This window comes from Engystomops pustulosus, chromosome 7 (genome assembly GCF_040894005.1).
Source record: "Engystomops pustulosus chromosome 7, aEngPut4.maternal, whole genome shotgun sequence".
In the NCBI taxonomy this organism is placed as follows: Eukaryota; Metazoa; Chordata; class Amphibia; order Anura; family Leptodactylidae; genus Engystomops; species Engystomops pustulosus.
The window spans coordinates 29553972-29568472 of NC_092417.1; the positions used below are offsets into that span (position 1 = coordinate 29553972).

General features: G+C 42.7%; 1 protein-coding gene across 1 annotated transcript in view; it reads left to right on the forward strand.

The window, feature by feature from the left end:
* The first annotated feature begins 10356 nt into the window (after nucleotides 1-10356).
* The window catches only part of CRIP2 (cysteine rich protein 2), a 53378-nt gene continuing 49233 nt past the window's right edge, over nucleotides 10357-14501 (forward strand). The window contains exon 1 of the mRNA XM_072115244.1: nucleotides 10357-10564. Within this exon, the coding sequence (XP_071971345.1) occupies nucleotides 10522-10564 (43 nt within the window). The 5' untranslated portion in view covers nucleotides 10357-10521. The remainder of the gene's footprint in view (nucleotides 10565-14501) is intronic.

A 14501-nucleotide genomic window follows, 5' to 3' on the forward strand; every position in this document is an offset into this window, starting at 1 on the left:
TTGGACATACAACCAGCGTGGAAAACAGAGCGGCACATGGAGGAGAGAAGATGCTTCAGTGTGGTGCAGGGAGAAGACGAGCCAGGAAAGGAGAGGATTTTTATTTTTCTGCTCTTGGAGTCTCCAGTATTTTCTGCTCTGGGAGTCTTCACTATTAGTTGTTGCCTACTCTGATGTTATCCAGTATCATAAGGCTGCGATGGGGTCCTGAGTATTATTTATCTACTCTGGGGGTCTCCATTATGATTATTGTCTACTTTAGGGTCTCTCCATTATTGTTGTTGTCTGTTCTGGGGTCTCCAGAATTATAATTTCCTACTCCGGGGCATCGCTCCATTATTATCTTTGTCTGCTCTGGGGTCTCCACTATTATTGTCTGCTCTGGGGTCTCCACTATTATTATTTGTAGTATAATAATTTCTGGGGTGACATTTTCTGCTTTAATGTGGTTGTTGGAGTATGCAGGGTGCTGGTTACTGGGGCAGCTCATTAAGGCATAACATCATTTGAGATAATTTTTAATATTTTGTGTGTGTTTGGGGGAGGATGTAGTGAACATTTTCCAATATAGTTCATTAACAAATTCTGCTTAGTTTGTAAAAAAATAAATCAAGCCAGTCCCTCCCATAGAGATGCATATTCCGGCTTGTACAATGTGGCTCACATATACTGTGCGCCGGTTTTCTGTCAGATTTTGCACGCTCTTTCTAATGCATACTGCTTGCACATGTATTTAAGGAGGGTCTGCACCACATATGTGTCTCACGTGATTGCACTATACCCGATGTGCCATAAATTTCTGCACATAAAGGGGCGTTCCGGTGCACAGTCAGACCGTGCGTCACATTTATCATGTAGTGTCCAACAGAATTGTGTTGCACAACCTATAAAGCTGCACCAAAAAAAGTTTGCGCACTCTGTCAGAGCAGTGCAGGGGGCGCCAGATTCACATTTCTTGAATCCGGCACACCCTGCACACTACACAGGGAAATTCCAGCTGGTGCAGTTTGCACTGTTTTAGATAAATGTGGGCCATTCTTCTTCATTTTAGCTGAAAAATTTTTCTTATAAGCTTTGCGTTTCGTTCTAAAACAAAATGAAAATTCGGCAAAAATTCTGAAAAATTCTCAATTTTCAAAGTTTGAAATGTTCAGTTTACCAGGCAGATAGTCAGGCCACCTAAATAGATTGATATGTAACATTTCTGGAATGTCTGCTTTATGTTGAGATGATATTTTATGCGTCCTCTCATTTTTCTAGGATGTAATGAGGCGCAGAACTTTTGGTGCGATTTTTCTAATTTTCATGAAAATCGCCAAAACTCATGTTTTGAGGGACAACTCAGCTCTCATGTGACTTTGAGAGGCCTAACTAATAGTAAAACCCTATAAAGTACCCGCTATAGAAACTACACCCCTCAATGTATGTAAAACAACTTTTACAAAGCCTGTTAACCCTTTAAAGAGGTTTTCCCATGAGCAAAAGTCCATGGGATAGGGCCTTACTTGCTGATTAGTGGGGGTCTCAGTGCTGAGACCCCCACAGATCACGAAAACATTCTCCTCCATTAATCTCTACGGGGCTGACGGAGATCGGTGAGCGCGGCGCTCAGCAATTTCCATCAGCTCCATAGAGATTAATGGATCAGAACAGTCATGCATGGCTATCTGCTCCATTAGTCTGACGGAGGTACGTGGGACCCCATCGGAGCCCTAGTTTTCGTGATCTGTCGGGGTCTCTGGCACTGAGATCCCGATTGATCAGCAAGTTAGGCCCTATCTCGTGGATAGGGCCTAACTTTTGTTTGTGTTTCACAGGGGTTAAAACAAAATAGAAGTGCGATGTGGAAACAACCTTTTTTTTGGGGGGGGGAAATACATTAATTTAGGCCAAAAATTACATATTCACAATGGATTAAATTATGAAATGCTCTGCAAAGTTTGATACCCAATTTCTCCTGAGTACGATACCCCATATGTGGTGGTAACCTGCTGTATGTGCACATGAATGAAAGCAGTGACACTCAGAGCAGATTTGTATTGTCACATTGTACAGGCTATAAAATGTTCAATTTTTTTGTTAATACACTGTCCAAATACTTCATTTTGGGGGGTCTATAGCTTACTAATGAGATTTTTATACATTAATTATTTCAAGGTGGACACAGAGAAAATCATTAATTTTTGTTTTGGATATTTAGCACTTTTCTTTTTGTTTACTCACCATAACATTAACCCCTTAAGGAAGCAGGGTTTTTCGGCTCATTTCTCGCTCTCCAACTTCAAAAATCCATAACTTTTTCATTTTTACGTGTACAGACCTGTGTGAGGGCTTATTTTGTGCGTAACAAATTTTACTTTCCCGTAATGTTATTTATTTTAACATGCCGTGTACTGCGAAGCTGAAAAAAAATTCCAAATGTGGGCTCTTGTGGGCTCAGTTTTTACGACTTTCACTCTTCGCTCCAAATAACATGCCTACTTTATTCTTTGGTTCGGTGCGATCGCGGTGATACCAAATTTATATAGGTTTTATTGTGTTTTAATACATTTTCAAAAATTAAACGAATGTGTACAAAAAAGAAAAAAAAAATTTTGCCATCTTCTGACGCTAATAACTTTTTCATACTTTGGCGCACGGAGATGTGTGAGGGGTCATTGTTTGCGAAATGAGGCGACGTTTTCATTGCTACCATTTTGAGGTCTGTACGACATTTTGATCATTTTTTATTTCATTTTTTATGTTATGTAAAAAGGTGTAAAAGTCGCATTTCGGACATTTGGGCGCCATTTCCCGCCTCGGAGGTCACCGCCGCCCGTAACCGTTTTTATATTTTGATAGATCGGGCATTTTGGGACGCGGCGATACCTAATGTGTCTGTGATTTTTACTGTTTATCATGATTTATATCCGTTCTAGGGAAAGGGGGGGTGATTTGAACTTTTAATATTTTATTAATTTTTTTTATTTTTTAAACTTTTGTTTTTCTTTTTTTTTTTCACTATTTTTTAGACCATCTAGGGTACATTAACCCTAGATGGTCAGATCGCTCCTACCATATACTGCAATACTACAGTATTGCAATATATGGCATTTTTGCACACTATACATTACAATGAGCCACAGGCTCATTGTAATGAATATGCAAAAGCCAGATAGTCTCGGGTCAAACGAAGACCCGAGGCTACCATGGCAACCGATCGCCGCCCCCCGATGACGTTCGGGGGCGCGGCGATCGTAACAAAGATGGCGGCGCCCGCGCGCCACTGTCTTTTAAATGCTGCCGGCGACTTTGCCGGCGGCAACGGAGGGGTTAATAGCCGCGATTGGTGCAAGCACCGACCGCGGTTATTAGCGGTGGGAGTTTTCTGCAATATGCAACAACCCCCACCTCTGTATGAAGAGGACTCAGCCCGTGAGCCCTCTTCATACGGCGCAGAGCTATGGCGCAGAGCGTTAAGGGGTTAAAAATAATGTTATCTTTATTCTTTGGTTCACGACGATTACGGTCATACCTCATTTGTATAGTTTTTATTATCCTTGCCCAGTTTAATGAGCAAAACCAATATTGGAGAAAATTGCACTTGTTTTAGTATCGAGAACTTTTCAGAGGCAAAACTTCAGAACTGGGTGAGAGCTGTTCTTTTTAGTGGTATCATTTTGGGGTACGTAACTTTTTGATAGCTTTTTATAATATTTTTTAGTGAAAAATTATATTTTATAGGAAGCTTTTTGAGGTTTTTTTTTTTACACCATTCACTGTGTAGATTCAATATTGCTTTAGATTTATTGTACAGATTGTAACAGACGTGGTGATAACAAATGTGTCGCTTTTTTGTGTTTTTTGTTTCTGACTTTTTATGTATATATTTTTACTGTAAAACTTATTTGTACTTTTTTTTTTTTTTTTTACATTTTTTTCATTCATCTGATTGCAAGCCCTTATACACTGCAATACAAAAGCCAAGAGGTCGAACCTGGTGTGCATGGACCCTCCAGCCTCAGGGCACATACCGGAACCTTGGGCTTCTGCAGGAAAGTTCAGATGATCACAAGGAAAATCTACCATGGCGTGTAAGGGGTTAAAGGGGTGATAACACAGCCCAGCCCCAGCACCAGCAAGAGGCTAGGTTCTGAAAGCTAGATTCTGGTGCCATAGAAAGGCGTTGCATCAGAAGAAGTAGCCATAATGACCTCCGTAAAAACACAATACGGCGTCCATTAAAGGGGTATTGCCACAAAGACAAGTTTCTTATATGTACTCGGGATAACAAAATAACACATTCTCTAATTCACTGTTATCAAAAATGCAGCATTTCACAGATATAATTCCAACCTGTCTCTATCAGTCCTGGTGTATCCAATTTCTGTTGCCCCTAGAAACGACCCAATAACTTCTGACTTAGGGTCATCTTGCTTTTCTGTCTGAGGGCTGTGGAGCTGAGTTTCTTTCTCTCTGCTCCCTGCACTCTAGCCCCGCCCCCTGCACTATAGCCCGACCCCCTGCAGTCCAGGACGGAGCCCACACTGACACAGACACTTATTTACTGACGGCTGCAGAGCAAGGAGTGTAAAGCTACATGCAGATAAGTTCTTTATCTGGGGAGAAAGGCACAGCAGATCTAGTCTGTTGTAGAATAGCAGAGATGTAGAAGTGCTGTCTGTGTCATTGTGTGCAATAGGCATCTAATGGATGTCATCATCTCTCATCTGTCTCATCTCTCTTTCTATGTGTCAGATACTAGTACATTGTTCAGAAGGTAAATGAAAGTGTATATAAACCTTGTACCCAGATAATCTAACCACACTGTCAGCTCACAGAACTAGAGGGATCATAATGTGTCTGCTGAGGGTGCGGTCACACGTTGCAGTTAAAACTGCATCGCAATCAGCTTTGAGGTGGTTTAGGTGCAGTTTTCTCAATTGAACAGGTGAAAGACATGAACTGAACGAGTGAATGACATTTGTGGAGCAGTTTCTCCTTCAAAATCAAATTCACTCGTTCAGTTCATGTCTTTCACCTGTTCAATTGACAAAACTGCACCTAAACCACCTCAAAGCTGATTGCGATGCAGTTTTAACTGCAACGTGTGAACGCACCCTAAGAGAGTCCCTGCTCACACTCTGGAATAGTAATAGGAGCTAAAACAGCAATAAAACTCAGGAAAATTGTGAAATAAAAAAATGATCTTTATTGTGTTAACTACATTAGGGGATTGAAATTTGAGAATGTCCACAACACCAGGGAAAAGAGTAGGGAAAATGTGTAGCAGCAAACATATACACTTTCTAAGTTTTCCCAGGATTGTCCACAGAGCAAGATAATCCTAAAAAAAATAAAACAGTAACAAGTAATTATAGATCTAAACAGCTTGCGATGGAGACTTCTCATTACTCGACGCTCGCTCAGACGAGAAATCCTTCCAGGACGTCTTTGGAGGACACCATCTCGTAAAGGCATTTGACGAGTTCTCTGCAGAGTTGACTTTTTCACCTCCGGCAATTGGCATATGATAATTTTAGAAGCATTTTAATCTAGAAAGATAAACGCCATATGTAAAGAGCTTGACTTGTCCTTACACTTGTGGCAGCTCCTGCATATCTATTACTTGTGTGACACCCGGCAGCAGCAGAATGGCCGGCGTGCAGGGTAATGAAACCGGAGGAGGGGATATTACAGAAGGATTTGGAGAATTTGGAAGGTTGGGCTTATGAAATGTAATGTGGATATATATGTGAGATTATGCGCTAAGGACGTGAGAACAAGTGGCTTCATTACATGATAATGGGGATACACTGGGGCAAAGTGGACATGGAAAAGGATTTAGAGATATTAGAGAATAATAAGCTAAATTGTGCCCGTGCCAGCAGCTGCCAAGGCAAATAACAGTAAGGAATGCATGGAAGAGGAGAAGGAGGAGGACAATTATTATGTGCTACTTATAGTCAGCTACGCCTGCACTATAACATACTATAGGGGTCATCAAACTTTATAAAGTAAGAAATGAAGGACATTATCACCTGGGTATAAGCATTTGAGGAGATTTACCTGATTACACAGCTGTTTACATTGCACTTACAAAACACATGCATTGTAAATGCAATGTTAACAGCTATGTGCTGCGACTAACTATATACTTGGGGCTTGTGTGAGGACTACCTATATACTGGGGGACATGTGCAGGGACTACCTATATACTGGGGGACATGTGTGAGGACTACCTATATACTGGGGGACATGTGTAGGGACTACCTATATACTGGGGGACATGTGTGAGGACTACCTATATACTGGGGGACATGTGTAGGGACTACCTATATACTGGGGGACATGTGTGAGGACTACCTATATACTGGGGGCATGTGTGAGGACTACCTATATACTGGGGGCATGTGTGAGGCCTACCTATACACTGGGAGGCATGTTTGGAGACTAAATATATATTGGGGGACATGTGTAGGGACTACCTATATACTGGGGGGACATGTGTAGGGAATACCTGAATACTGGGGGCATGTGTGAGGACTACCTATATACTGGGGCATGTGTGGGGACTAAAGATATACTGAGGGTATGTGTTGGGACTACCTATATACAGGGGGCATGTGTGGGGACTACCTTTATACTGGGGGCATGTGTGGGGACTACCTATATACTGGGGGCATGTGTGAGGCCTACCTATATACTGGGAGGCATGTTTGGAGGCTACATATATATTGGGGGACATGTGTAGGGACTACCTATATACTGGGGGCATGTGTGGGGACTACCTATATACTGGGGGCATGTGTGAGGCCTACCTATACACTGGGAGGCATGTTTGGAGGCTAAATATATATTGGGGGACATGTGTAGGAACTACCTATATACTGGGGGGACATGTGTAGGGAATACCTAAATACTGGGGGCATGTGTGAGGACTACCTATATACTGGGGCATGTGTGGGGACTAAAGATATACTGAGGGTATGTGTTGGGACTACCTATATACAGGGGGCATGTGTGGGGACTACCTACATACTGGGGGCATGTGTGGGGACTACCTATATACTGGGGGCATGTGTGAGGCCTACCTATATACTGGGGGCATGTGTGAGGACTACCTATATACTGGGGGCATGTGTGAGGACTACCTATATACTGGGGGCATGTGTGAGGACTACCTATATACTGGGGGCATGTGTGAGGCCTACCTATATACTGGGAGGCATGTTTGGAGGCTACATATATATTGGGGGACATGTGTAGGGACTACCTATATACTGGGGGGACATGTGTAGGGAATACCTAAATACTGGGGGCATGTGTGAGGACTACCTATATACTGGGGCATGTGTGGGGACTAAAGATATACTGAGGGTAAGTGTTGGGACTACCTATATACAGGGGGCATGTGTGGGGACTACCTATGTACTGGGGGCATGTGTGGGGACTACCTATATACTGGGGGCATGTGTGAGGCCTACCTATATATTGGGAGGCATGTGTGGAGGCTACAAAAAATACTGGGGGCATGTGTGGGGACTACCTATATAGTGGGGGCATGTGTGGAGACAACCTATATACATGGGGGCATGTGTCAGGACTACATATGTACTGGGGGCATGTGTCGGGACTACATAAATAATGGGGGACATGTGTGGGGACTACATAAATTCTAGGGAGCATGTGTGGGGACTACATATATACTGGGGGCATGTGCTGGGATTACCTATATACTAGGGACATGTGTGGGGACTACATATATACTGAGTGCATGTGCTGGGACTACATATTTTTCAGAAGGCAAGTGCGGGAACCAGCTATACAGGGGGCATGTGTGGGGACTACATATATACTGGGGGCATGTGCTGGGATTACCTATATACTAGGGACATGTGTGGGGACTACATATATACTGAGTGCATGTGCTGGGACTACATATTTTTCAGAAGGCAAGTGCGGGAACCAGCTATACAGGGGGCATGTGTGGGGACTACCTATATACTGGGGACATGTGTGGAGACTACCTATATACTGGGGGCATGTGCGGTGGCTACCTATATGCCGGGGACAGTGTACAGGGGCTACCTATATACTGGCGCATGTGTTGGGACTACCTATAAACTAGGGGGCATGTGCTGGCCTACCTATATACTGCCACTACACATATAGAGGAGCATGAACTGAAACTATCTATACACTTGGGGCCAGTGTGCAGGGACTACCTATATACTGAGGACATGTGCTGGGACTGCCTATATACTGAGGACATGTGCTGGGACTACCTATATACTGAGGACATGTGCTGGGACTACCTATATACTGAGGACATGTGCTGGGACTGCCTATATACTGGGGATGTTATGCTATCTACATTATTTAGGATTTGCAGGTGTTATATAAAAATGAATGATCGGGAAACTATACGATTGTGCATATTATAATATATTGAGGGGTCACAGTCTGTTATTTATATATGCAGGGGCAACATTGTGGTCATTTTGAGGAGCTGTTATCTAGGGGACATTATATTGACTGTGATTTTTTTTAGGGACATAGTGTGGAGATGTTCCCCAGAGGCCACAGTCACCAGGCACCTGGGATACCTTTTACTTGTCTGCACAGTAGTCTGCAGCAGATAACATACTGAAAATATGATTACAATTTGTTGCGGTGGTCCCTCGGGAATGTGAGGACTCCTTACATCATGTATAACTATGATGCTTGGACTCCCATTCCATGTAGAAATATGCATTTTGTGAAATGCACCCTCCTAAATATAATATATAATAAATGCAATATATATTATGGGTTGCTACATGTGCCAGGATGCGGTGCCTATCATCGCTTTCCATGTCACACCTCATAACTTGTTAATTTTGTCATGATATGACCGTAAAAATACAACTTTTTACCCAAAAATTAATCAAAAATCAAAGGTGATAGAACATTATTACATATCTTGGCTATTTGCCCCATTATGAGTCTGATATTGGGGTCACAATGCTTCGGGATAAGGGGCTATTCACACATGCAGGTTTTCCAATGTAATATTGACTCCCCGTTTCAAAAACTCCATCTAAAATACTGATGCATGACTGCACATGTGAATGTACCCTAGCGGCAGGTTTACAGGAAAGTTTTGGGATAGGTTTGACAAAGGAATTTGAGGACTCCTTGCATCATGTATAACTATGATGTTTGGACTCCTATTTCTTGTAGATGTAAGTTTTGTGAAATGTGCCTACCATACGCTATGGCTGCGTTCACACATGGAGTTTAAATTGCATTTTGAAACCCGTTTTTGGCCCGTTTTTAAGCAGTCAGTAAAAAAACGCATGCGTTAAAAAAGCTTTATGTTAAAAAACGCATGCGTTTTTTGAAAACCCATTCATTTTTGACCAGTTTGTCCCAATTATCTTAATTAAAACCGATCAAAAATGGATGCGTTTTCAAAAACCGCGTGTGGTTTTTAATGGACTGCTTAAAAACGGGCCAAAAACTGGTTCAAAACGCCATGTGTGACCGGTTAATCCATTCCGGTTAACATTTGCTTTTACATAACCTAAAGTGATCTCGATGTTGACAATGTTTTAACATTCAGTTAACATAGAAATTACAAAACGTTAGGGTGCTGTCACGCGTTCTTTGCTGCATTGAAAACGAATGCGTTTTTGTATGTTTACGAGGCGTTTGGCTGGTTTGACTCTTCATTTCTCGAAGTGTAGGCAGCTGTGAAACAGATTAAAACCAACCAAACGCATAATAACCATACAAAAACGCATACGTTTTCGGTGCGTTCAATAACGGTCCAAGAATGCACTAACAGCTATGTAATTAGGCAAATCTCCTCTTCTCACTCAGCTGTTGTAACGCGAGTCTCAAAACGCAATGTAAATGCTACGTGTGAACGCAGCCTGAGTGTTTTCGATCTCTGGATGTGTTCAAGTGAATGAGCCCTTTGTGTTGTATAATCTGCACTTTCAGCATTTTTTTTTCAACATGAGGCAGATTTTGAGGCATTAGCATCAGACGCACCCTATAAAGACGCATTCACTGAAAACAAATCTAAAATATATTGTGTGAACACGGCTTAAAACTGTTTTATTTTCAAAAGCGACTCTATTATCGCATGTCTGAATTCCCCTCTGAACTCCATCAGTGTTTTTTTTTTACACACGACTCTATGAAAAATAAAAAAGATGACAAAAAAAATCACCACATTGTCACCCTCAAATATCAAAAACCTAAGCAGCCTTGTGTTTTACATCTTATATGTATAAACTCAGCCTCTCATTTTGATTCCCTCAGCTGTAAAATGGCATTTTGTCAGACAGTAGTCTGTGAAGTAGATGAGGGGGGAGATAATGGCGGGCGGAGCCGCTATCTGCCTCATGCCTATAGGAGCCTGGGAGACATGGAGGAGGCCGGGGCTGACAGCAGGAGCTGCCCACTGACGTCTACCCAGAACGTGGGAGACTGGCAGCGGCAATAGCAGCTCAGCAGCCGAGCCTGTGCCACAAAGGACAAGTCTCCAGCATGCCATCCCAGTGCCCTAAGTGTGACAAGCCCGTCTACTTCGGTAAGGCGCCATTTCTCCCATCTCCCTCCCTTTGGGTGCACCTTGCATGCCACCTGCTTATGATAATGGGCACCCATGAGCCTGGCACACATTTTACTTATGAATGAGGGGATTTTATGCTTATTTATTGATGACTTGTCATGGTATCTGGGTGTGACACTGCCATGCTAATAGCAGGGGGTGTCAGGCAGCCTGGCACCACTGATACCCATCACTATCCTATGTAATATCATGTATGCCAACCCAAATATAATATATCATAACTGCATTATATATATATTATGGGTTGGAACTTGTGCCTGGCATCTCTCTCCATGGCACTCCAATTAACTTATAATTTGTATCACAATATGACTGTAAAAATACAGATTTTGACCCAAAAATTAATCAATATTCAGATGTGATTGAAAATGATTAAATCATAAATATCACGTCTGGAAAAAAAATTACAAATTTTGACCCAAATATTAATCAATATTCAGATGTGATTCAAAATGATTAAATATCTTGGATATTTGCCTCATTATGAACCTGATATAGAATAAGGGGCTATTCACACATGCAGGTTTTTCGATGAAATATCAAAAATTGCATCTAAAAAAAAACCTCATCCGTGACTGCACATGTGAATGTATCCTAGAGGGCGGCTTGATGGGAAAGTTTTGGGATAGGTTTGCAGTAGTCGGGTGTGTCTGGAAATTATGTGCAGCACCCAAGCCACGCCGGGATCATAGCGGTGCGTATCCAGACACATAAACAAGCAGCCCCCCGCCGCCATCGCTGCAAGTCCCTGCAATAAACCCATTCACCCTGAGAACAGAATGAAGCGTTTAAGTCACTAATAAAGTTTATTGAAGTGAACGTAATAGGATTTTTAATGGTTTTTTTTTAATGTAGTACATGGCATACAGTAACCTGTTCTCACATTCCCTAAGTGTTCCTCTGTAATTCCTCCTAGAAGTGTATGAATACATAGACAAGTGGCTGTTACCTTACACATACCCACACGGTCCAATCGGACTTTGGGCGATAGGGTGTCACCCCTCCCCTTTGCCAATGTGTCATTTAATTTCTTGGAGGAATAACAGAGCAATAGTATAATACAGAGTAATAAGAAAAAATGATCTGGACGAGATAATTGGTATTGTTATCCCTTATCCTGATAAGTGAGGAGTGACTGCTGGGATCCCCACTGATCATGACGATGGGGGGTACACTTTTCACTAATTGGATGAAGCGACAGGTCAGGTGTGCATCCTGCTGCCCCATTTAGTATTATGGGAGCCTTGGATATTGCTGAGTACAGCACTGAAAGTATTTTCAGCTCTTATTAACTGTCTATGAGAGTGCAGGACATACTTGAGCGCTGTGCTCAGCAATTACCATAGCAGTGTTCTTGCTCACCTTGACACTTAATCAGTAATTGAGAACAGGACCCCCATTTGCTGGTTGGGCGGGGGTTCCCATTCTCATGGTCTGTGGTGGTCCAAGGGTCCCCATTTTCATGGTCTGTGGTGGTCTGGGGGTCAGATCTGATTGTTATCCACTGACCTTTGCATAAGGGGGAAGAATCCAACCTGGAATAGTCCTTTTAACAACCGTTCTGACCTGGTCTGTATGTTATTCCTATCTGGGTCATTTATGACATGGCCACACTATTTGTCATGAACATTTGCTGGTTCTCGGTGTCCCTCCTACTTCTGCCACCATTATGAGTGGTCAGGCTGTGGATGTCCCTCTCAATTCACTGTTATAGGTTTTCTGACAAGAGCAGCGGCTGCACATATGTACCTCTATAGCTGAGCGCTGTATATATCCTCTCCTCCCCGGTGCACAATTAAGATGGGAGGATCAAGACCTCCTTTCTCATGAGTCATTACAGCAGTAGCTCTCTACCTTCCTAATGCCTAATACCTTCCTCATGTTGTGGTGACCCCCAACTGTAAAATTCACAGTACCTGCCCCCAGTAGTCACAGTGATGCCCCCAGTAGCCAGTAATTACAGTGATGCTTACAGTAGTCACAGTGATGGTCCCAGTAGCCAGTAATTACAGTGATGCCCACAGTAGTCACAGTGATGCTCCCATTAGCCAGTAATTACAGTGATGCCCCCAGCAGTCACAGTTATGCCCCAAGTACCCGGTAATTACAGTGATGCCCCAAGTAGCCAGGCTGATGCCCCCAGTAGCCGGCAGTCACGCTGATGCCCCCAGTAGCCGGCAGTCACGCTGATGCCCCCAGTAGCCGGCAGTCACGCTGATGCCCCCAGTAGCCGGCAGTCACGCTGATGCCCCCAGTAGCCGGCAGTCACGCTGATGCTGATGCCCCCAGTGGAGCACGGGGGTTGCGAGAACCATTGCTTTAGATGGACCCCCACCAATCTCCCCTCACTGATTTTGCTTCACCCATTAATGTCTAGCACAGCTATAATACTGAGTTGTGTTATTTTCCACACTCCCTCAAGACATAATTTCAATATTCTTTGAGGTCAATATTCAATCCCCAGGGGAAGGTCACGTATACTTATAGGGCCGTAGACTTTTCTAAATTGATTCCACTAAGTGCCACAAGCTAATTGTACACCGGATCATCGATGAAAATGCTATTTTATACTGCATAGTTTACTGTCGTGTCACTATATGAGGATAACACAGAATGCACTGATACATTGTCATTCGCGAATCCATGGAGTGAGAATATCCCGTCTTGTTCATAGTGTAGTACCCTTAGGGTCATCCAGTCTGGCCACAAAATACAGTATTTTTAAGAATTTTGTGATTGATTTTGTGTGGGTCCAGTCATCGGCTGACATGATGTAGTCCTGTTCCTCCAATACGTGTCGCTTTTATGGGTGCAATACCAACCATGCCCATTATACAATGTGTGGCGCTGTGGTTGATAAGGAGGCTGCAGTCCTCATCCATACACTATGCGGTGTATGTTTCATACCTTGTGCACCATTTTTACTGTAGTTCCAGGCACAAAAAGTTTGCTATTGAAAATTGGCGACTTTTTGGCTTTTCTTAGTACCTCAACTCCTAAGTTTGATGTTCCTTCTATAGAAAGTGTGACTTCCATAGGTATGTATGATGACAGCATGCCCCCAGGAGGGTTTATATGTTACATAGTTATCCACATCAGCATTAGACATATTGTAGTGTTTCTCCAGGGGTACACAGGACCCCCCTATACTGTCTCGGTGATCTGTGTGCGCTATATAAATAAAGAACTACTACTCTCTGAAGAACAGCATTAGTCTTCCAGATACAAAAATTGCTCTTGGCTCTATAACCTTAAGCAAAATGCATAGTACATAAAAGACCCTTCAGTTAGCGCTGAGAGGGGTCTCGGCTCCTAGATGACGCGTCTCTATGACTTGCACAAATTCAGTATTTTTCCTTTGCAGAGTAGAGCAATCGCTGGCAGCATTTTCTAATTGAATCTGAAGAGCTTTATGACTAAAATGATAAAAGCAAAGTGACGTTGCCTGCTGCAATCCAGTAAAAGTACTTTTTTGGAGAAAATTGAAGGAAAAGATATTTTTGGATTTATGAGCCAGAAGTAAAAAGTCCCAAGATTCCAATATGCTGTCATTCTCCTGCAATGGGGCACATGGACAAAAAAATTAGAAAAAACTGGTATTTTCAATTAGATGAACAAAGGTAAAATCTGCGTTGCACCTGTTCACCCGTCAGATGATTTCTGCTTCCGTCTTTTCATAAAATGGAATATATCGGAAGCTTAATTGTGTGATCTATAGGTTTATAATATTTGGTTCCGGACTCTTCGGAAAGACTGGGAGAGTCCTGATTATCCCGCCCACGCACAGTGATTGACACTGAAAGTTCCAATTGTTCTGCCCACTCACTGTGATTACTCCGCCCCCACAAAGTGAATGATAGTGAGCATCCTGATTACTCCGCCCACACACAGTGAT